The sequence below is a fragment of the Leuciscus leuciscus genome (assembly GCF_965113295.1).
Source record: "Leuciscus leuciscus genome assembly, chromosome: 6".
In the NCBI taxonomy this organism is placed as follows: domain Eukaryota; kingdom Metazoa; phylum Chordata; class Actinopteri; order Cypriniformes; family Leuciscidae; genus Leuciscus; species Leuciscus leuciscus.
The window spans coordinates 46,052,231-46,074,928 of NC_138730.1; the positions used below are offsets into that span (position 1 = coordinate 46,052,231).

A 22,698-nucleotide genomic window follows, 5' to 3' on the forward strand; every position below is an offset into this window, starting at 1 on the left:
CGAAAGATCTCACTTACGGTGCTTGCCTCAGTGTTACACTTCCATCCTTTAAAGTTTCTCTGATCTGAAGATGTCTTGAATGATCTTGCCACACGGATGAGCAAAGCTATGGTGCGGCACAGAGTCATCCAATGAGAGAATCTTTCAAAGCGATGTGACTTTAACTGTGTTTCTGAAGTTGTTGTGATCAAAGTCGTTACATCACGTCGTATCTCCACATCTACGTCAGGTTCCACTAGAGTGAAGATGTCGATCTGTGCTGGCTCTGGGTTGGATTGTGTTAAGAATGATGGTCCCGAGAGCCAATTTGTGTGTTGAAGGTGAGAAGCATGGATAGGTCTGGTGGCATGATCTGCAGGATTGTCCTCTGTAGAGATGTAATGCCACTGCTCAGGATGAGAAGACTTACGGATACGAGTCACTCTGTTTGCAATATATGTGTAAAATCTCCTAGTGCTGTTGTGAATGTATCCAAGGACAATTTTACTGTCTGTGTAGAATTTCACAGCATTCATGTTAATATCTATCTCGTCTCTGACTAGCTCATAAAGCTCCACAGCTAGAACAGCTGCGCACAATTCTAGTCGTGGGACGGTATGTGCGGGTCGTGGGGCTAGTTTGGATTTGCCCATAACGAATCCAACGTACTGCTGACCTTCACTGTCGATACACTTTAAGTAGGCAACAGCTCCAATTGCTATTATGGAGGCATCTGAAAAGATGCACAGCTCCTTTCTTTGGGCAGAGGACTGTGGGAACGGAACATAGCACCTTGCTATCTGGAGATGTTGGAGATCTTTCAATGATTCTTTCCACCTACTCCATTCCTCCTTCTTTTCTGAAGGAAGTGGTTCATCCCATTCATTCTGCTCAGCTGAGAGTTCACGAAGGAGAGCTTTTCCCTGCATTGTTATAGGGGCCACAAATCCTAAAGGGTCATACAAACTGTTGACTGTGGCCAAAACACCTCTCTTAGTGTATGGTCTTTCCTCTTGAGACACTTTGAATGTGAAACTGTCTGTTTCCAGGTTCCACAGGACCCCCAAACTGCGCTGTAAGGGGAGATCATCTGACCTGAGGTCCAACTCCTTCAGATCCTTGGCCCTCTCATCAGCTGGAAAAGCTTCCATAACCTTGTGACTGTTAGATGCTATCTTGTGCAGTTTCAGGTTGGAGTCAGCTAGCATCTTCTGTGATCTTGTTAGGATGTCAATCGCTTCTTCAGGGGTTGGTGCAGATGCAAGTCCATCATCAACATAAAAATGTCTTACGACAAACTGCTTGGCATCAGCGCCATACTCTCTCTCACCCTCTGCTGCAGCGTGCCTCATGCAATAAATAGCCACGGCTGGTGAGGGGCTATTTCCAAACACATGGACCCTCATTCTGTAGTCCCTCACCTTTTTGCTGAGATCGTTGTCTTCATACCAAAGGAACCTGAGGTAGTCTCTGTGGTCTTCGTGTACAACAAAACAATAAAACATTTGCTGTATATCAGCTGTGAATGCAATAGGTTCTTTTCTGAAACGTAAAAGGACCCCCAAGAGGCTGTTGTTCAAATCAGGGCCACTAAGCAGCACTTTGTTTAAGGACACTCCTTCATATTCAGCACTTGAATCAAATACCACTCTTAGCTGGTCAGGTTTCTGAGGGTGATATACGCCGAATGACGGTAAGTACCAGTGTTCTTTATGTTTCTTCAGTGGAGGAGCAGGCTCTGAATGCTCGTTTTCTAACATTTTCTGCATGAAGTCAATGTACTGTTTCTTCATGTCAGGTTTTCTGTCCAGTGTTTTCCTGAGAGAATAAAGACGCGTCATTGCTTGCTCTCTGTTACTTGGAAGGCACTGTCTGGTGGAGCGGAATGGTAATGGCGCCACCCAGCTGTTTGCTTCATTTTGATAGACTTCTCTGTCCATCAAGTCAAGAAAAACCTGATCATCCACTGAAAGCGCTGATTTTTCATCTTCCCTGGTTCTTTCAAAAACAGCAGATCCCAACATGTCTATACTACCACTAAGGCACTCTTCCTGTGTACAAGAGGCTGGAGAACAGCCGAGATGTGATGACTGACTGAGAGTCTCCTTCACTAAGATTTTGTTTGGGCATGAGCTAAGAAAAGATGTGCGGCCATTACTGAGCACATGTGTTTTCAGGACATTAACACTTGATGGCTTGTGAGTTGTTCCTAGGCAGATGTCACCCACGATGACCCATCCCAGGTCTAGCCTTTGCGCATAAGGAGCACTGTGGGGTCCGTTAATATGCTCTCTCACCTTGTGCACCCGCAGGATATCTCTTCCCAAGAGTATGAGGATGGAGCGTCTGGATCCACAGGAGGAATCCTCTCAGCAACTCGCTGTAGGTGTGGGTGACAACGTGCCACCTCAGGAGATGGGATCTCTGTGCGGTTATCAGGAATCATGTCACATTCAATCAAACTTGGTAGTGGTAGTTGTATTTTGCCATCTATGGATTCGATCATCAAGTTTGTAGCTCTTCTGCCCATTGCTTTGGTTACCCCTGAGCAAGTTTTCAGTGTGTATGGGTCTGATGTGGTTGTAATGTTAAACAGATGAAAGAATTCTGATTTAGCGAGTGACTTATTACTTTGTTCGTCTAACACCGCATACATTTTCTTTGCTTCCTCTCTTCTTCCAGCAGGATACACTATCACTGGACTGATTTTGGAGCAGGAATGTTGACCATCTGAATTGCCGCATATCTCTGTGCATTTGGATGTCACTGGTGTCAAAGCGTTTCCACTCACCTCCCCGCCATCATCTTTGTCGGCTTCTTGGCTCCCTGTTGCAGTGGGAGGAGGACCAGGATGTAGCGCTGAGACATGTTTCTCACTGTTACACTCCAGACATTTAAGTGTCACTCTGCAGTCTTTTGCCATATGCTGTACTGACCCACAACATCTGAAACAAATACGGTTCTCTTTCAGGAATGATTTTCTCTCGTCAATATGTTTAGCTCTGAAGCTCCTGCATTTTTTTAGCGGGTGGGGCTTTTTATGTATAGGACATAGCTTATCAGGACTTTCCATAATCTTCTCACCAGAGCTACACTGGATAGTCATATAATCTTGTGGAACATCTGTTTTGTGCACAGTCACAGAAGCTCTGTTGCCACTTCTTGTGTATTTCTCAGTTTTAAAGCTCTGGGTGCTGGAGGATGTAAAGGCAAAACTGGGGTCGTTTTTCACTCGTGCCTGTTGTCTTACAAAGCTGGAGAAGAAACGAAAAGGTGGAAATGCGACTCCATTGTCATCCTTATATTTGGATCCTGTGGCAACCCATTTCTCTTGCAAGCTGTAAGGTAACTTCTCCACAATGGGATTTACTCCACGAGCTGTATCCAAATATGACAAGCCAGGTAAATATCCTCCCTCTTTTGCACACTCTATCTCCTGAAGAATGTCACCTAACTCCCTTAGCCTGACATTATCTTTGTTGGTGAGTTTAGGGAAATCTTCAACCTTTTTTAGCAGAGCATGTTCTACTGCTTCTGATGACCCATAACATTCCTCTAGTCTTTGCCAGACTAAGTTGAGTGCTGCTGTTGGGTTGAACACATGCACAGAGCGAATCCTCTTTGCCTGCTCTGCAGATTCCTCACCAAGCCATCTTGTTATCAAATCCAATTCTTCCCTTGATGAAAGGTTGAGATCTTGTATGGCACTTTGGAATGATGCCTTCCATGCCCAGTAATTCTCAGGGTGGTCGTCAAATTTCAGAAGACCTGCACTCAACATTTCCCTCCGAATAAGGTATTTTGTTACGTCTTGCACACCTTGAGTCTCGGATAAAGGCTTCCTTTGAAGATGAAATGACTCTCTTGCAGGTTCCGGGTAGTAAAGTTTATTGTCAACTTCCTCTTTTTGTTGTGGTTGTTTGACATTAGCTTTTCTGCTATTAACAACTCTGTTTTTCTCATAATGACGAGAGTCTGCGTCCTTCATGGCCATTTCACACTGCGCACGCACCACCTTGTGGCAGGCTAGTGGATCAACCTTCAATGGAAATTCCCCAGAGTGTGCTCCTGAATGTTGCCTGACATATTCAGAGGTGCGTTGAGCTGAACTGATAGGTAACTCTAATAACTCTGGACTAAGTTCACTCTTGATAGACTTATCATCTTCTTCATATGCTGCCGCTTCAGCTGTTGCAGCAGCAACAGCCTTCTGACTTTTTAATATATGGAGATTCGCTTCAAGGTCAGCTTTTTGCTTTATGATTCTGGCTTCTTCTTCTGCAAAGAAAAGTTCAGCACGGGCAGCCTCTGCCTTAGCCCGAGCTTTTATCGCTGAGGAACTAGCTGTGGAAGCTCTACTTGACTGTCTTGAAGTACGTGACTGTACTGACTTTGCACATGCGTCATCACTTTGAGTAGCTTCTTGCTGTTTTTCCACACTCCCATTCTGAGAAGATGGCTGGTACTTTTTGCCTGACCGTAGACTCATTGTTGCTGCACATAACCTTGTTCAATTGTGCCCGCCGTGCGCTTGTCCTTTTACTATACTGTCCTTGCAATGAGTTGCTTCTTCAAAGCTCGACAGTTAGCTAACAGTGTAAAATTCTCCTGAAGAAAACACAAGGCATAACTTTTCTTGGGTTCCACCGTGATAGACGAGGTAACCTTATTTTCCAGATACAAAAAATAACTGAATGGTCACTAAAACAATCAGAAAAAACACCTGAATCAGCAATTCTATCAGGGTGCGTGACCAAAATCCAGTCTAAGAGAGACCTGGAGTTCCCCTCCACTCTGGTGGGTTCCCGTATTAATTGAACAAGATTTAGGCTTTCAAATTGATTCCTCTCTTTCAAAGAGGACCTATAAAGCCAGTTTCGATTAAAATCTCCCAGTAGGCTACTATAATTTCGTTAAAACAATTTAAAGAATTAATAGTACTAAGGATATTATTGGTTGATTCGGATAACGAATTCGGAGGTCTATATATATTTCCTATAATCAATCGTTTGTTTTGATGAAAACATATTCTAACAAAGAGGCATTCAAAGTGTACGGGGCTTTCACTTGCAATAAGTTCAGAAGATAGGTTTGTGGAAACATAAGTAGCAACTCCTCCACCACGACTGCCTCTGTCTGCTCTATATACCAGTAACGTGCGGTGAAATCTTGTCATGGGTAGGCTTGCAATTCTGACTTTATAACATGCAATTGCGACTTTATTTCACGCAATTCTGACTTTATATCTCGCAATTCTGACTTTAAATCTCGCAATTCTGACTTTATTTCACGCAATTCTGACTTTATATCTTGCAATTGTGAGAAATAATGACAGAATTGCGAGTTGTAAACTCGCAATTGTGAGATAAAAAGTCGCAATTATCTTTTAAAATGTTTTATTCTGTGGCAGAAACATGCTTCCATACCTCCTGGCCTCTTCCTCCCATCCATCCTCCCTGACTCGTACCGTTACGGTAGGGCCGGCCCAGCTATCGGTAGGTGCCGGCGTTGCCGCGGTAGCCTACCTGAGAAAACGTTTTGGAAAAGACGGGCTATGGACCCAACCAACTCTATAGGAGGGGAGGGGAGAACTCCCTCACATGGTACAACCCATGCAGAGGCTGCGCGCTGCGGTGTCAGAATGCAGAACGTGTGTATAAAAAAATTAAAAAAATTCCTCGACCGGCCCAAAAGTGAAGTGGCCCACCGGGAATTCTCCCGATTCTCCCGATTACCCACCCCGGGCCTGTCCAACGCTAGGCGCCGCTAGATGCTAAGTATCGGGAAGCGCGGATTGAGTGAGACCGAGTGGATCACGTGACATGAAGCAAGCTCGGTCTCTGCCTCAATGTTGATAATTCAAGACAGCATGAGAACTGACTGCGCATGCGCAAATCTACGTAAACTACGTTCTATGGACCAAAGAGGCACTGCTAACCTCTGCCTCAATGGCCATGGCCTTGAATTTCCTGCATGAAACAATGGTTTTAGGAGCAAACAATGGCAAAATTAGTATATTATATGTGTATTCCTGAACATTTTTGTTACAAAAATTAATATTTGGAATAAAATAAATGCAATTAATAATGTGGTGAATTAATAAAGCTCTTGGAATTAATAAATGAATTAATAAATACAAAAATGTCAACATTTCCTTTGGTGAGGCACTGCCTACCCTGCCTACCCTGACCGCACGTCCCTGCTATATACATTATAGCCATCAAGACTTATTTCATCATCACGTACATTACTATTTAACCAAGTTTCCGAAAGAGGAATAACAGCAGGTTTGTTATATGAGAGCCATGCTCTGAGAAGATCAATTTTATGAGGTAGACTCCTAATATTTCAATGAATAACTAATAAGCCTTTAACCATAGTCATTCAGAAATAAATAAGAGAGAGGGACATATGATTGGATGAAAGAGCAACACACATATACACATATACACATCCACGCACTAACAAACACAGACTGCCTGGTCCAGAACATTGAAATTAAAAAAAAAAAAAAAGAAGAGAAAGAAAAACAGACTATCTGCTAATATATGCTGAATATTGTATTTACATCATTTACTTATTCAACTCCCAATATAAACAAAACAAAAGAAAGCCACTTCTAGTAGCATTATAAAATTAAACAAGTCACACTATACAACTAAAGAGCATATGCTTCAACTTTTTATCAACAAGGTCTTATATATATATATATATATATATATTAAAAAAAAAAAAAATATATATATATATATATATATATATATATATATATATAATAATAATAAAAAAAAGAAGTAATAATAATAATAATAATAAAGTGATATCGTTTATCATATAATCAATTCAAATAAATTCAGTTCAAGTCAAAGCATTCAGAAAAAGTCGGCACCATTTGCAGCAAGTTCCATCGAATGAAGTAAAGTCAAGTAAGACAGTTAACGTTTTACAGCGCTCTGTAGAAAACAGTTCGCTTCTACTGGGGTTTTGAACAAAAGAGGTTTCCCATTAGAGATAATCCTGAGAGTGGCCGGGTAAATCATTGTGTATTCCAGTTTACGTTGTTGGAGTTGTTTCTTAATGTCATCGAATTGACGTCGCTTACTAAGTAAAGCAGCACTAAAGTCAGGAAAAATATGGATACGATCACCGTTGTACTCAAGTTGTTTTTTCTCCCGGGCAAGTCGGAGGATTTTGTGCCTATCAAGGAGACTAAGACACTTCACCACAATCACCCTCGGCTTACCACTGTCCTTGGTTTGATGCATTGGAGAACGGTGAGCCCTCTCAACAACTGGGGGAGTAGTAAAACTTTCTCTCCCGAAAAGCTGCTGAATCAGAATGGAAACAAATCCACACGTGTCCATGCCCTCCGACTCCTCGGGAACGTGAACAAAGCGCAGGTTGTAAATCCTGTTACGGTTCTCGGCATCATCCACCTTGTCCCGCAGGTAAACGTTTTCACTCTCAAGTGTTTTAATACGCTTTCCAAGATCAGATATATTATCCTCATTGCCACTGACTCTTTGTTCAAGCTCCGATATATGTTCTCCCAGGTTTGATAAAGAAAGCTTTATTGTCTCTAAGTTCATCTGTAGATTGTCTATCTTTACATCAAAATGGGAGACCATTTCAGTTTTTAATTGTTGTAGTGCGTCCAAAAGGAATTTGTTTGACGCGGTCTGCTCCATTATATCTCTAGTACAGATCAAAGCTGACTGCTTCAGGAAGAGCTTGCTTAAGTCAATAATCAACGGAGACTTTTATTGTAGGCTTTCAAATTCAATATAATACTTATCGCAAAGTTAGTTGAAGACAAATAATTCCATAATTAGCAGACCAGTCTGCACCAGACACTCACGCCGCCGCCATCTTGGCCGCCATCTTGGTTTTACTTGGTTTTCACAGAAGATCAGTGATAACAACAGACGCATCACTGACAGGCTGGGGAGCCGTTTGGGAAGGCAGGTCAGTAAGGGGCAAATGGGATCCCCATTGGTCATCAGAACACATAAATGTGCTCGAACTGAGGGCTGTTCATCTTGCTCTCAAGGGTCTGTTACATTTTTTTCGCCACAAGCATGTGCTAGTGAGAATGGACAGTACCTCAGCAGTTTACCACATAAATCACCAAGGAGGGACAAAATCACTACGCTGTCTTCAGGTGGCAACGAACCTGCTGACATGGGCAGGGCCACGGCTGTCCTCACTGAGAGCAATCCACATCCCGGGTGTGACAAACAGAGCAGCCGACATTTTGTCTAGAACAGGACCTCTCCCAGGAGAGTGGCGGTTGCACACGGAGGTAATAGCCCAAATTTGGACCCGATACGGGACAGCTCATGTAAATCTCTTTGCTTCCAGGGAGACGACCCATTGCCTGGGATGGTACTCCCTCACGGTACAAGAGGGCAGTTTAGGCCTGGATGCTCTGTCGCAAGAGTGGCCGACAGGCTTATTATATGCTTTTCCCCCCTGTCCTCTGATTTCCCAGGTCCTCCAGAGGATCAGAGAGGGTCATTGCACAGAACACTTTCTGTCTATTTCAAAATGGCAGCCGTTGTTTTGTGCCACTGTCTCCTCAATCTTCTCCAGCAGCTCCTTGATCTGAGTGTCGTCACTCATGTTGTGATTGTTGAGAACATGAAACCTGTTCCCACATTTGTCCAGCAACCACTGGAGATCCGGCCCTTCACTCTCAATGTGCTGCTCTATAGATGTGTCTAACAGAGAGTCTCCACGAGTGAACAGCACTATAGTGTGACTCCAGACTCTCTCACTGAGAAGATCCAGATGCTCCTGCAATGCTTTTCTCTTAGTCTCTTTAAATCTAGTGTCCACACGTATGATCAGTAGTACAGCGTGTGGTCCTGGAGGACACAGAGACACACTGAGCAAAATCTCCTGTTTCAGTAACTCAGGACTCTCCTCTACAGAGAAAGTACTCCACCATCCTGGAGCTTCAATGACAGTGATGTGTCTGTCTGCTACTTCTCCATGTCTCTTCACACACTGAGCAGATTTCTTCAAGTCAAACTCCTCTCTGCCCAGGATGGTGTTTCCAGCTGAACTCTTACCAGCATATCTATATCCCATCAACACATTCCTGAGCTCTGAGAGATGTTGGGCGTCACCTGCAACAAATACAGAACAAACACACTTCTTAAGGTGGGTGACATCTTAAATCTTCTTAAATAATCTCTCTTTGTGAAAAAGGAGTTACTGAAATTAGGTCCACCTCATCTGTATGGGTGTCAAACTGCACATTATTGATTAAAAATGACATATAAGTGTATCTAACATCAATTAAATTCTTAAATCAGAATTGAACAAAGGTTATCGATGGAGAATAATTCTGAAGAAAGAAAATTGCTTAATTTCAATGATCTGCAGACAAAACAACAGATCACAGAACACACAGATTAAGCAAGACTAAATTCCAAATAGCTTCAGAATAATGTTTTCAGAAAGTATGTTCTTTAAAAATAATTAGGTTAAATTATCTCTCTAAACCAATTAATAAATCTCTCTCTTGTGTGTGTTCTCACCTGGGAAAGCATTATCAGTGCACTGGTGGCTATTAGCACCAGCAAATACATGACTGTATTACATTTACATTTATTTTCTAGATGGAAAGAGAGTAAAAAAAAAAACATGTGTGACTGCTTATAAAATACTTTATGAAAAAAAAACAGCCTAAATTGGCATAAACAGATCCAAAATCGTATCTGTGTTGACCAATATGAAAACAGTAAAAGTGTCTCACAAAAAACTGTGAACATGTTGACATTTTGTCTTTCATAAAAATAGCTTCTAATCTTACAAATGTCCATTTTACATGACATATTTTTGCCTTAGTTGGAGCTCCAAATAAACTATAGTTCCTCCAGCAGTCTAGTAGTTTTTACTTGTAATGGACTTTCAAAGTGTGTTTGACGGGACTCACTTCCTGGCGCTTCAGAACAGAGACAAACATGAGGCGTGTCTATAGGTGTAAAGCTGATGTTTAAGATTATATTCAAGAAGAGATGTTTGCAGGGTTTTTGTATTTATTTATTTATTTATTATTTATTTTTGTATTGTTTTCTATGGATTAGGTAAAAGGATTTCCATTATTAAAAGCACATCCTATGAAGAACAGGATAATTTAAGAAATGAAAGCACTTATTTCCTTCAGTAACAGATTTTAGGGGCTGTCACTGTGAGCTGCTTTGAACACATCTATTGGGAATGCCTCTACAAATAGCGGTTAATGACAAGAAGTTTCTTGCTATTGTAGAAAACTTTTTTTTCTTCGTCCAAGCAGAGACCAGGAGACGTTGGGATATCGTTCAAGCAGAAGTTATTCTTTATTGAGGACCTCGCTGTGCATTGCTGCAGTCATCCAACAATCTAATAGAAGGAACGTTGCCTTGCAATTTTATATACATTTTAGGGGGAGGGATTTGCATTGAGGTTTGAACAAAGCATGTAAATGAAGTTTAGGAACCCGTCCTAGACTCCAGAGTGTTACCAGTCCTAATCCAATCAGCATAACTATTCAAACGCATATATGCTCATCCAATCAGCCTATAACGTCTGGGGCTGAGGCTCTGTCTCCAAGAGCCATTAAAGACAAAAGGTGAGAAAAACAGGTCTGGCAGGAATCTCTTGCTGGAAGCTCAATAATCATCATTTATACCTCAAATGCTAAAATCAGTATTGGAAACCTAAATTAAACATTTAATAAATTTGTAATACAACACTATTATTGCAGTGACTGTTACATTTTCATGATTAACTTAATATACTCAGTGTGTATCTGAACTATAAAGTATATGGACTCACTCATCTGTGATCTGATGTTTTCTCTCCTTTTTTGCATCCTCTTCATTCGTTCTTCTGCTCTCTCTTCCTCTTCTCTTCTTCTCTCTTTCATCTCCTGTAAAATCTTTCTGTCTATTTCAAAATGGCAGCCGTTGTTTTGTGCCACTGTCTCCTCAATCTTCTCCAGCAGCTCCTTGATCTGAGTGTCGTCTCTCCTGTTGTGATTGTTGAGAACATGAAACCTGTTCCCACATTTGTCCAGCAACCACTGGAGATCCGGCCCTTCACTCTCAATGTGCTGCTCTATAGATGTGTCTAACAGAGAGTCTCCACGAGTGAACAGCACTATAGTGTGACTCCAGACTCTCTCACTGAGAAGATCCAGATGCTCCTGCAATGCTTTTCTCTCAGTCTCTTTAAATCTAGTGTCCACACGTATGATCAGTAGTACAGCGTGTGGTCCTGGAGGACACAGAGACACACTGAGCAAAATCTCCTGTTTCAGTAACTCAGGACTCTCCTCTACAGAGAAAGTACTCCACCATCCTGGAGCTTCAATGACAGTGATGTGTCTGTCTGCTACTTCTCCATGTCTCTTCACACACTGAGCAGATTTCTTCAAGTCAAACTCCTCTCTGCCCAGGATGGTGTTTCCAGCTGAACTCTTACCAGCTTCTCTATATCCCATCAACACAATCCTGAGCTCTGAGAGATGTTGGGCGTCACCTGCAACAAATACAGAACAAACACACTTCTTAAGGTGGGTAACATCTTAAATCTTCTTAAATAATCTTTCTTTGTGAAAAAGGAGTTACTGAAATTAAATTATCTCTCTAAACCACTGAATAAATCTCTCTCTCTTGTGCGTGTTCTCACCTGGGAAAGCATTATCAATGCACTGGTGGCTATTAGCACCAGCAAATACATGACTGTATTACATTTACATTCATTTACTAGATGGAAAGAAAGCCAAAAAAGACCATTTGTGACTGCTTACATTTATAAAAGAAAAAAAAAAAAAAAAAAAACAGCCTAAATTGACGTAGACAGATCAAAAATCGTATCTGTGTTGACCAATATGAAAGCAGTGAAAGTGTCTCACAAAACCTGTGAACATGTTGACATTTTTTCTTTCATAAAAATAGCTTCTAATCTTACAAATGTCCATTTTACATGACATATTTTTGCCTTAGTTGGAGCTCTAAATAAACTATAGTTCCTCCAGCAGTCTAGTAGTTTTTACTTGTAATGGACTTTCAAAGTGTGTTTGACGGGACTCACTTCCTGGTGCTTCAGAACAGAGACAAACATGAGGCGTGTCTATAGGTGTAAAGCTGATGTTTAAGATTATATTCAAGAAGAGATGTTTGCAGGGTTTTTGTATTTATTTATTTATTTATTATTTATTTTTGTATTGTTTTCTATGGATTAGGTAAAAGGATTTCCATTATTAAAAGCACATCCTATGAAGAACAGGATGGACTGTCGTCTCCGCCCTGGACGCCCGATGGACTGTCGTCTCCGCCCTGGACTCCCGAACTTTCTGTGCCTCCCTGGCCTTCTGAACTGTCCATTCCCCTTGTCCCGCCCTGGTCTGTCCCTCCCGTCCCGACCTGGTCTGTCCCTCCCGTCCCGCCCTGGTCTTATGGAGCGTCTGGTAGCCGCTCCGTAGGGAGGGGGTAATGTCACATGCCTGTCCTGTCTTGTGCTACACATGGGTGTTAGTTGTTTTGGGCCATGTGCTCCTGTCTATTGTCTAGCCCCTCCCATCTTGTTATCTGATTATTGGTTAATTTGTCCCACCTGTCTGTCTCGTTACCCTCCTTTGTTTGTTCCCCTATTTAGCCTCCTTGTGTTCGTAGTCTTGTGCTGGTTCGTTGTCTGTTGTCCCGTTCCTGGAGTCCTGAGTTTTTGAGTTTTTGAGTTTTTGAGTTTTTGAGTTTTTGAGTTTTTGAGTTTTTGAGTTTTTGTACCTTGTCTGCATGTTACTAATACATTTCCTCTGCATCTGTATCCTCGTCTCACGTTAACTATTTCGTGACACTTATTTCCTTCAGTAACAGATTTTAGGGGCCGTCACTGTGAGCTGCTTTGAACACATCTATTGGGAATGCCTCTACAAATAGCGGTTAATGACAAGAAGTTTCTTGCTATTGTAGGAAACTTTTTTTTTTCTTCGTCCAAGCAGAGACCAGGAGACGTTGGGATATCGTTCAAGCAGAAGTTATTCTTTATTGAGGACCTCGCTGTGCATTGCTGCAGTCATCCAACAATCTAATAGAAGGAACGTTGCCTTGCAATTTTATATACATTTTAGGGGGAGGGATTTGCATTGAGGTTTGAACAAAGCATGTAAATGAAGTTTAGGAACCCGTCCTAGACTCCAGAGTGTTACCAGTCCTAATCCAATCAGCATAACTATTCAAACGCATATATGCTAATCCAATCAGCCTATAACGTCTGGGGCTGAGGCTCTGTCTCCAAGAGCCATTAAAGACAAAAGGTGAGAAAAACAGGTCTGGCAGGAATCTCTTGCTGGAAGCTCAATAATCATCATTTATACCTCAAATGCTAAAATCAGTATTGGAAACCTAAATTAAACATTTAATAAATTTGTAATACAACACTATTATTGCAGTGACTGTTACATTTTCATGATTAACTTAATATACTCAGTGTGTATCTGAACTATAAAGTATATGGACTCACTCATCTGTGATCTGATGTTTTCTCTCCTTTTTTGCATCCTCTTCATTCGTTCTTCTGCTCTCTCTTCCTCTGCTCTTCTTCTCTCTTTCATCTCCTGTAAAATATTTCTGTCTATTTCAAAATGGCAGCCGTTGTTTTGTGCCACTGTCTCCTCAATCTTCTCCAGCAGCTCCTTGATCTGAGTGTCGTCACTCATGTTGTGATTGTTGAGAACATGAAACCTGTTCCCACATTTGTCCAGCAGCCACTGGAGATCCGGCCCTTCACTCTCAATGTGCTGCTCTATAGATGTGTCTAACAGAGAGTCTCCACCAGTGAACAGCACTATAGTGTGACTCCAGACTCTCTCACTGAGAAGATCCAGATGCTCCTGCAATGCTTTTCTCTCAGTCTCTTTAAATCTAGTGTCCACACGTATGATCAGTAGTACAGCGTGTGGTCCTGGAGGACACAGAGACACACTGAGCAAAATCTCCTGTTTCAGTAACTCAGGACTGGACTCTACAGAGTAATTCCTCCACCATCCTGGAGCTTCAATGACAGTGATGTGTCTGTCTGCTACTTCTCCATGTCTCTTCACACACTGAGCAGATTTCTTCAAGTCAAACTCCTCTCTGCCCAGGATGGTGTTTCCAGCTGAACTCTTACCAGCTCCTCTATATCCCATCAACACAATCCTGAGCTCTGAGAGATGTTGGGCATCACCTGCAACAAATACAGAACAAACACACTTCTTAAGGTGGGTAACATCTTAAATCTTCTTAAATAATCTTTCTTTGTGAAAAAGGAGTTACTGAAATTAAATTGTCCCTCTAAACCACTGAATAAATCTCTCTCTCTTGTGTGTGTTCTCACCTGGGAAAGCATTATCAATGCACTGGTGGCTATTAGCACCAGCAAATACATGACTGTATTACATTTACATTCATTTACTAGATGGAAAGAAAGCCAAAAAAGACCATTTGTGACTGCTTACATTTATAAAAGACTTAAAAAAAAAAAAACAGCCTAAATTGACGTAGACAGATCAAAAATCGTATCTGTATTGATCAATATGAAAGCAGTGAAAGTGTCTCACAAAACCTGTGAACATGTTGACATTTTTTCTTTCATAAAAATAGCTTCTAATCTTACAAATGTCCATTTTACATGACATATTTTTGCCTTAGTTGGAGCTCTAAATAAACTATAGTTCCTCCAGCAGTCTAGTAGTTTTTACTTGTAATGGACTTTCAAAGTGTGTTTGACGGGACTCACTTCCTGGTGCTTCAGAACAGAGACAAACATGAGGCGTGTCTATAGGTGTAAAGCTGATGTTTAAGATTATATTCAAGAAGAGATGTTTGCAGGGTTTTTGTATTTATTTATTTATTTATTATTTATTTTTGTATTGTTTTCTATGGATTAGGTAAAAGGATTTCCATTATTAAAAGCACATCCTATGAAGAACAGGATAATTTAAGAAATGAAAGCACTTATTGTCACATGCCTGTCCTGTCTTGTGCTACACATGGGTGTTTGTTGTTTTGGGCCATGTGCTCCTGTCTATTGTCTAGCCCCTCCCATCTTGTTATCTGATTATTGGTTAATTTGTCCCACCTGTCTGTCTCGTTACCCTCCTTTGTTTGTTCCCCTATTTAGCCTCCTTGTGTTCGTAGTCTTGTGCTGGTTCGTTGTCTGTTGTCCCGTTCCTGGAGTCCTGAGTTTTTGTACCTTGTCTGCATGTTACTAATAAATTTCCTCTGCATCTGTATCCTCGTCTCACGTTAACTATTTCGGGACAGAACGAACCAGCCAAAATGTGGATACAGCGGAGTGAGATTTTTCCTCAAGGAGAGGAGAAAGGATCCTCTATTTCTTTGCTGGAGTATTTTGCCAGGTGCGCTCAAAGGACTTTGGAGGAGGAGAGTATCACGGCAGATGGCAGTCAGTGGAAGGGAAAGCCTTCGTCACTGATCCCGAAACGGAGGAGAGGTAGGAAGACTTCCTCCGTGCCTGTTCCGGTGGTCCCGAGTCCGGTGGTCCCGAGTCCGGTGGTCCCAGTTCCGGTGGTCCCGAGTCCGGTGGTCCCAGTTCCGGTGGTCCCAGAATTCCCTATCATCAGTCCTGCCATGGCCAGGAGGGCCGTGCATCTCTTCTATGCAGTAATGGTATTGCATGCGTGGAGGAGACACAGTGGGTCTGCCGAGCCTGTGTCTTCGGACAAGATGGCCGCCGCCGAACCTGTTCGCGTCACGTCTGCCCAGCCAGAGACTGTTCGCGTCACGTCTGCCCAGCCAGAGACTGTTCGCGTCACGTCTGCCCAGCCAGAGACTGTTCGCGTCACGTCTGCCCAGCCAGAGACTGTTCACGTCACGTCTGCCCAGCCAGAGACTGTTCACGAGCCTATGTCTTCGGACAAGATGGCCGCCGCCGCCGCCGCCGCCGCCGCCGAGCCTGTTCACGTCACGCCTGCCGAGCCTGGGTCTTCGGACAAGATGGCCGCCGCCGAGCCTGTTCACGTCACGCCTGCCGAGCCTGTGTCTTCGGACAAGAAGGCCGCCGCCGAGCCTGTGTCCCCTGACAAGATGGCCGCTGTCGAGCCGGTGTCTGTTCCTGAGCCTGAGCCTGAGCCGGTGGCGTCTGTTCCTGAGCCTGAGCCGGTGGTGCCAGTTCCAGTGCCTGAGCCGGTGGTGCCAGTGCCTGAGCCGGTGGTGCCAGTTCCAGTGCCAGTTCCAGTGGTGCCAGTTCCAGTGCCTGAGTCAGTGGTGCCAGTTCCAGTGCCTGAGTCGGTGGCGTCTGTTCCTGAGCCTGAGCCGGTGGTGCCAGTTCCAGTCCCTGAGCCGGTGGTTCCAGTGCCAATTCCGGTGGTGCCAGTTCCAGTGCCCGAGTTGGTGGTGCCAGTTCCAGTGCCCGAGTTGGTGGTGCCAGTTCCAGTGCCCGAGCCGGTGGTGTCTGTTCCTGAACCGGTGGTGTCTGTTCCTGAGTCGGTGGTTCCCTGGCCGCCCGAGGGGTCGTCTCCGCCCTGGCCGCCCGATGGACTGTCGTCTCCGCCCTGGACGCCCGATGGACTGTCGTCTCCGCCCTGGACGCCCGATGGACTGTCGTCTCCGCCCTGGACGCCCGATGGACTGTCGTCTCCGCCCTGGACGCCCGATGGACTGTCGTCTCCGCCCTGGACGCCCGATGGACTGTCGTCTCCGCCCTGGACGCCCGATGGACTGTCGTCTCCGCCCTGGACGCCCGATGGACTGTCGTCTCCGCCCTGGACGCCCGATGGACTGTCGTCTCCGCCCTGGACGCCCGATGGACTGTCGTCTCCGCCCTGGACGCCCGATGGACTGTCGTCTCCGCCCTGGACGCCCGATGGACTGTCGTCTCCGCCCTGGACGCCCGATGGACTGTCGTCTCCGCCCTGGACGCCCGATGGACTGTCGTCTCCGCCCTGGACGCCCGATGGACTGTCGTCTCCGCCCTGGACTCCCGAACTTTCTGTGCCTCCCTGGCCTTCTGAACTGTCCGTGCCTCCCTGGCCTTCTGAACTGTCCATTCCCCTTGTCCCGCCCTGGTCTGTCCCTCCCGTCCCGACCTGGTCTGTCCCTCCCGTCCCGCCCTGGTCTTATGGAGCGTCTGGTAGCCGCTCCGTAGGGAGGGGGTAATGTCACATGCCTGTCCTGTCTTGTGCTACACATGGGTGTTAGTTGTTTTGGGCCATGTGCTCCTGTCTATTGTCTAGCCCCTCCCATCTTGTTATCTGATTATTGGTTAATTTGTCCCACCTGTCTGTCTCGTTACCCTCCTTTGTTTGTTCCCCTATTTAGCCTCCTTGTGTTCGTAGTCTTGTGCTGGTTCGTTGTCTGTTGTCCCGTTCCTGGAGTCCTGAGTTTTTGAGTTTTTGTACCTTGTCTGCATGTTACTAATACATTTCCTCTGCATCTGTATCCTCGTCTCACGTTAACTATTTCGTGACACTTATTTCCTTCAGTAACAGATTTTAGGGGCCGTCACTGTGAGCTGCTTTGAACACATCTATTGGGAATGCCTCTACAAATAGCGGTTAATGACAAGAAGTTTCTTGCTATTGTAGAAAACTTTTTTTTCTTCGTCCAAGCAGAGACCAGGAGACGTTGGGATATCGTTCAAGCAGAAGTTATTCTTTATTGAGGACCTCGCTGTGCATTGCTGCAGTCATCCAACAATCTAATAGAAGGAACGTTGCCTTGCAATTTTATATACATTTTAGGGGGAGGGATTTGCATTGAGGTTTGAACAAAGCATGTAAATGAAGTTTAGGAACCCGTCCTAGACTCCAGAGTGTTACCAGTCCTAATCCAATCAGCATAAGGATTCAAACGCATATATGCTAATCCAATCAGCCTAACTATTCAACGTCTGGGGCTGAGGCTCTGTCTCCAAGAGCCATTAAAGGTCCCGTTTTATGCCCCTTTTCACAAGATGTAAAATAAGTCTATGATGTCCCCAGAGTGTGTATGTGAAGTTTGAGCTCAAAATACCCAACAGATAATTTTTTACAGCATGTTTAAATTGACATTTTTTGGGGCTCAGAAAAACGAGCTGTTTCAGTGTGTGCCCTTTAAATGCAAATGAGCTGCTGCTGGACGACACAGGTGGTGGAGCTTCATGAGCTCGCGCTCAGTCTGTCAGGAAAAATTCATCTCACGGAATGATGATAATATCAGAAACTCTCAGTAACGGCGTTCATTTCGAGTCAGACAATAATGCCTACAGAGTCAGAGTGCTGTATAGAGATGAAACAGGTATGGTTTAGTAGTTTAATTACGGTTATTATAACGTATTTGTCATCTGCTTGTAGGCTATGTATCCATTATTTATTAATAGCCTACAAGTCTGCTGTCTGAATGATGATCAAACATGTACTGATGAGTTTAATAAAGTTTATTGTACATCACACAAAAGATGAAGCGTCAGTTTTACTTCAGAAAATCACCGTAAGAGCTGAGTAAACACAGTAGCCTAAGTTATTAGAAGTGCGCAAGTAGCCAGTAGAGTTGAGGGAGCATTCCTGTGGGCGGAGGTTAGTCAAGAAACGGTTCTAGTGACATCATTAAAGAAGGAAGTAGAGGGATGTAGTCCAATCGAGCCGTTTTTTGTAGTCAACTTCTGTTAAATAAAATATCTCGCTTGGCATTGAACTTTGAGCTTTATAATTTTACAGATATTATTTGTGCTCTAACAGCAACATTACACACTAACTAAAGTTTGAAACATGGGATCACGCAGAACGGGACCTTTAAAGACAAAAGGTGAGAAAAACAGGTCTGGCAGGAATCTCTTGCTGGAAGCTCAATAATCATCATTTATACCTCAAATGCTAAAATCAGTATTGGAAACCTAAATTAAACATTTAATAAATTTGTAATACAACACTATTATTGCAGTGACTGTTACATTTTCATGATTAACTTAATATACTCAGTGTGTATCTGCACTATAAAGTATATGGACTCACTCATCTGTGATCTGATGTTTTCTCTCCTTTTTTGCATCCTCTTCATTCGTTCTTCTGCTCTCTCTTCCTCTGATCTTCTTCTCTCTTTCATCTCCTGTAAAATCTTTCTGTCTATTTCAAAATGGCAGCCGTTGTTTTGTGCCACTGTCTCCTCAATCTTCTCCAGCAGCTCCTTGATCTGAGTGTCGTCACTCCTGTTGTGATTGTTGAGAACATGAAACCTGTTCCCACATTTGTCCAGCAACCACTGGAGATCCGGCCCTTCACTCTCAATGTGCTGCTCTATAGATGTGTCTAACAGAGAGTCTCCACGAGTGAACAGCACTATAGTGTGACTCCAGACTCTCTCACTGAGAAGATCCAGATGCTCCTGCAATGCTTTTCTCTCAGTCTCTTTAAATCTAGTGTCCACACGTATGATCAGTAGTACAGCGTGTGGTCCTGGAGGACACAGAGACACACTGAGCACAATCTCCTGTTTCAGTAACTCAGGACTGAACTCTACAGAGTTATTCCTCCACCATCCTGGAGCTTCAATGACAGTGATGTGTCTGTCTGCTACTTCTCCATGTCTCTTCACACACTGAGCAGATTTCTTCAAGTCAAACTCCTCTCTGCCCAGGATGGTGTTTCCAGCTGAACTCTTACCAGCATATCTATATCCCATCAACACAATCCTGAACTCTGAGAGATGTTGGGCGTCACCTGCAACAAATACAGAACAAACACACTTCTTAAGGTGGGTGACATCTTAAATCTTCTTAAATAATCTCTCTTTGTGAAAAAGGAGTTACTGAAATTAGGTCCACCTTATCTGTATGGGTGTCAAACTGCACATTATTGATTAAAAATGACATATAAGTGTATCTAACATCAATTAAATTCTTAAATCAGAATTGAACAAAGGTTATCGATGGAGAATAATTCTGAAGAAAGAAAATTGCTTAATTTCAATGATCTGCAGACAAAACAACAGATCACAGAACACACAGATTAAGCAAGACTAAATTCCAAATAGCTTCAGAATAATGTTTTCAGAAAGTATATTCTTTAAAAATAATTAGGTTAAATTATCTCTCTAAACCAATTAATAAATCTCTCTCTTGTGTGTGTTCTCACCTGGGAAAGCATTATCAGTGCACTGGTGGCTATTAGCACCAGCAAATACATGACTGTATTACATTTACATTTATTTACTAGATGGAAAGAGAGTAAAAAAAACAACATGTGTGACTGCTTATAAAATACTTTATGAAAAAAAAAACAGCCTAAATTGGCATAAACAGATCCAAAATCGTATCTGTGTTGACCAATATGAAAACAGTAAAAGTGTCTCTCAAAAAACTGTGAACATGTTGACATTTTGTCTTTCATAAAAATAGCTTCTAATCTTACAAATGTCCATTTTACATGACATATTTTTGCCTTAGTTGGAGCTCCAAATAAACTATAGTTCCTCCAGCAGTCTAGTAGTTTTTACTTGTAATGGACTTTCAAAGTGTGTTTGACGGGACTCACTTCCTGGTGCTTCAGAACAGAGACAAACATGAGGCGTGTCTATAGGTGTAAAGCTGATGTTTAAGATTATATTCAAGAAGAGATGTTTGCAGGGTTTTTGTATTTATTTATTTATTTATTATTTATTTTTGTATTGTTTTCTATGGATTAGGTAAAAGGATTTCCATTATTAAAAGCACATCCTATGAAGAACAGGATAATTTAAGAAATGAAAGCACTTATTTCCTTCAGTAAGGGACTGTTCGTTTTTTATTTAAGGGGCCACCGGAGGAGTTTTGAGATCTGTTGTCAAAAAAGACATGACCCCCCCTTCGCCAGCAATACATTTTTCTATGACCCTCCAAAATGATTGTGAAAAAAGGCATGACCCTCCCCGATAATTTATTGATTAGCCTACTTCTGTACTGCGCTTGGCAAAGATGTTCAGATAGCCATTGTTTGTTTGTTTTTTAAAACCATAAACTCTTGCTTTCTCATCTTACTATGACACTCAAATATATATTTCATCACGGCCGGATGAAAACGCTACATTTTCCAAATTGACAGAGTGTGTTAAAGATATAAAAGATTGGATGACGCGTAATTTTCTTTTATTAAATCCAGACAAGACAGAGGTAATACTTATCGGTTCAAAAAACCGCCCACAAAACCTCGCACAATACAACTTTAACATCATAGGATGTCCTGTTACTTTATCCTCTACAGTAAAAGACCTGGGTGTTATACTCGATTGCAACCTGTCTTTTGAAAATCATATTTCATATGTTACAAAAACAGCCTTTTTCCACCTTAGAAACATTGCTAAGCTACGTAATATGCTATCAGTTTCTGATGCAGAAAAGTTAGTTCATGCATTCATGACCTCGAGACTGGATTACTGTAATGCTTTATTAGCTGGTTGTCCTGCATCCTCAATAAACAAGCTACAGTTAGTCCAAAATGCCGCCGCTAGAGTTCTTACGAGATCAAGAAAATATGATCATATAACACCGATTTTATCATCACTGCATTGGTTACCTATAAAGTCCCGTATTAATTATAAGGTATTGCTACTGACTTATAAAGCCCTAAACGGCTTAGCTCCAGTCTATTTAACGGATCTTCTATCGCCTTATAATCCATCGCGCTCTTTAAGATCACTAAATTCAAGGCTTTTGGTCATACCTAGGATATCCAGAACCACCAAAGGAGGGAGAGCATTTTCACATTTGGCTCCAAAACTCTGGAATAGTCTTCCTGATACTGTTCGTTGCTCAGACTCGCTCTCCCAGTTTAAAACTAGATTAAAGTCGCATCTCTTCAGCCAGGCATTCATATAATCCTACAGTTCAAACTACAATCCGGCCTCTATCCAATGCCAGAGGAGAACTGGCCCCCGACTGAGCCTGGGTTCTCCCAAGGTTTTTTTTTCTCCATTAAGGCACCTGATGGAGTTTTAGGACACCATTAGGTCACTTGATGGAGTTTTAGGACACCATTAGGTCACTTGATGGAGTTTTTCGGTTCCTTGCCACTGTTGCCTTTGGCTTGCTCAGTTGGGGATATTTTGGGGATATTTAATTTAATTTGATCAATCAATAAATTCCTCTTGAAACAAACTTTGTTGTATTATTTTAATTTAATACTGTGAAGCTGCTTTGATGCAATCTGTATTGTGAAAAGCGCTATACAAATAAACTTGACTTGACTTGACTTTGGCTGTAATGATAGACCAAACCTACGATTCGGTTCGTATCACGATTTTTGATTTTAGATTTGAAAAAAATCATGTTTTTGGTGCTGATGCGGTGTGACTCGTTCAACATGTGGGTGGGGCTGCCAATAAAGCATCTAAAAGCTGTCACAAAGAACCGGCAAAAGTAATTATTATGAATATGTCAAATATAGCAAGGAGACATTTTAATAGTTTATTAATAAACAGGTGTTTTCTGTGTCGACTGCAAAGATGAAGTTGACGATGCGTCGCGATCTTCTCAGAACGCGCCAGAGAGAAATGCACATTTCATAAGCAGAAAGCAGTCTGTTTTCCTTCATTTTGAATTGTTCTGTTTAAAAGTAGACATTTCAAGCTTTCTATATATTTCTCAGGTCTGTGAGGCAAGTAGCCTTACGCTGAGTTTTGGTTCATTTATGAGACGAGTCCAGTTCTCGCCCGCGCCTCCGTGTCATGATTATCTATTTTCTACGATATTTACTTCTTAGGCTATTTAAATCCAGAT

General features: G+C 42.6%; 2 protein-coding genes across 2 annotated transcripts in view; both read right to left on the reverse strand.

The window, feature by feature from the left end:
* LOC309501218 (uncharacterized protein) overlaps positions 1-22,698 on the reverse strand; it is a 175,767-nt gene that overhangs the window by 74,396 nt on the left and 78,673 nt on the right. Inside the window, exons 7-9 of the mRNA XM_082173301.1 lie at positions 18,962-19,666; positions 13,492-14,196; positions 10,804-11,508 (exon numbers count right to left, since the gene is read on the reverse strand). Of these exons, the coding sequence (XP_082029427.1) occupies positions 10,804-11,508; positions 13,492-14,196; positions 18,962-19,666 (2,115 nt within the window). The remainder of the gene's footprint in view (positions 1-10,803; positions 11,509-13,491; positions 14,197-18,961; positions 19,667-22,698) is intronic.
* LOC309501187 (GTPase IMAP family member 9-like) lies at positions 7,483-9,877 on the reverse strand. The gene is made up of 2 exons (XM_082173258.1): positions 9,800-9,877; positions 7,483-9,110 (listed from the first exon to the last, which is right to left on the reverse strand). The coding sequence occupies exons 1-2, from the start codon at positions 9,819-9,821 to the stop codon at positions 8,494-8,496; spliced, it is 639 nt and encodes a 212-aa protein (XP_082029384.1). The 5' UTR covers positions 9,822-9,877; the 3' UTR covers positions 7,483-8,493.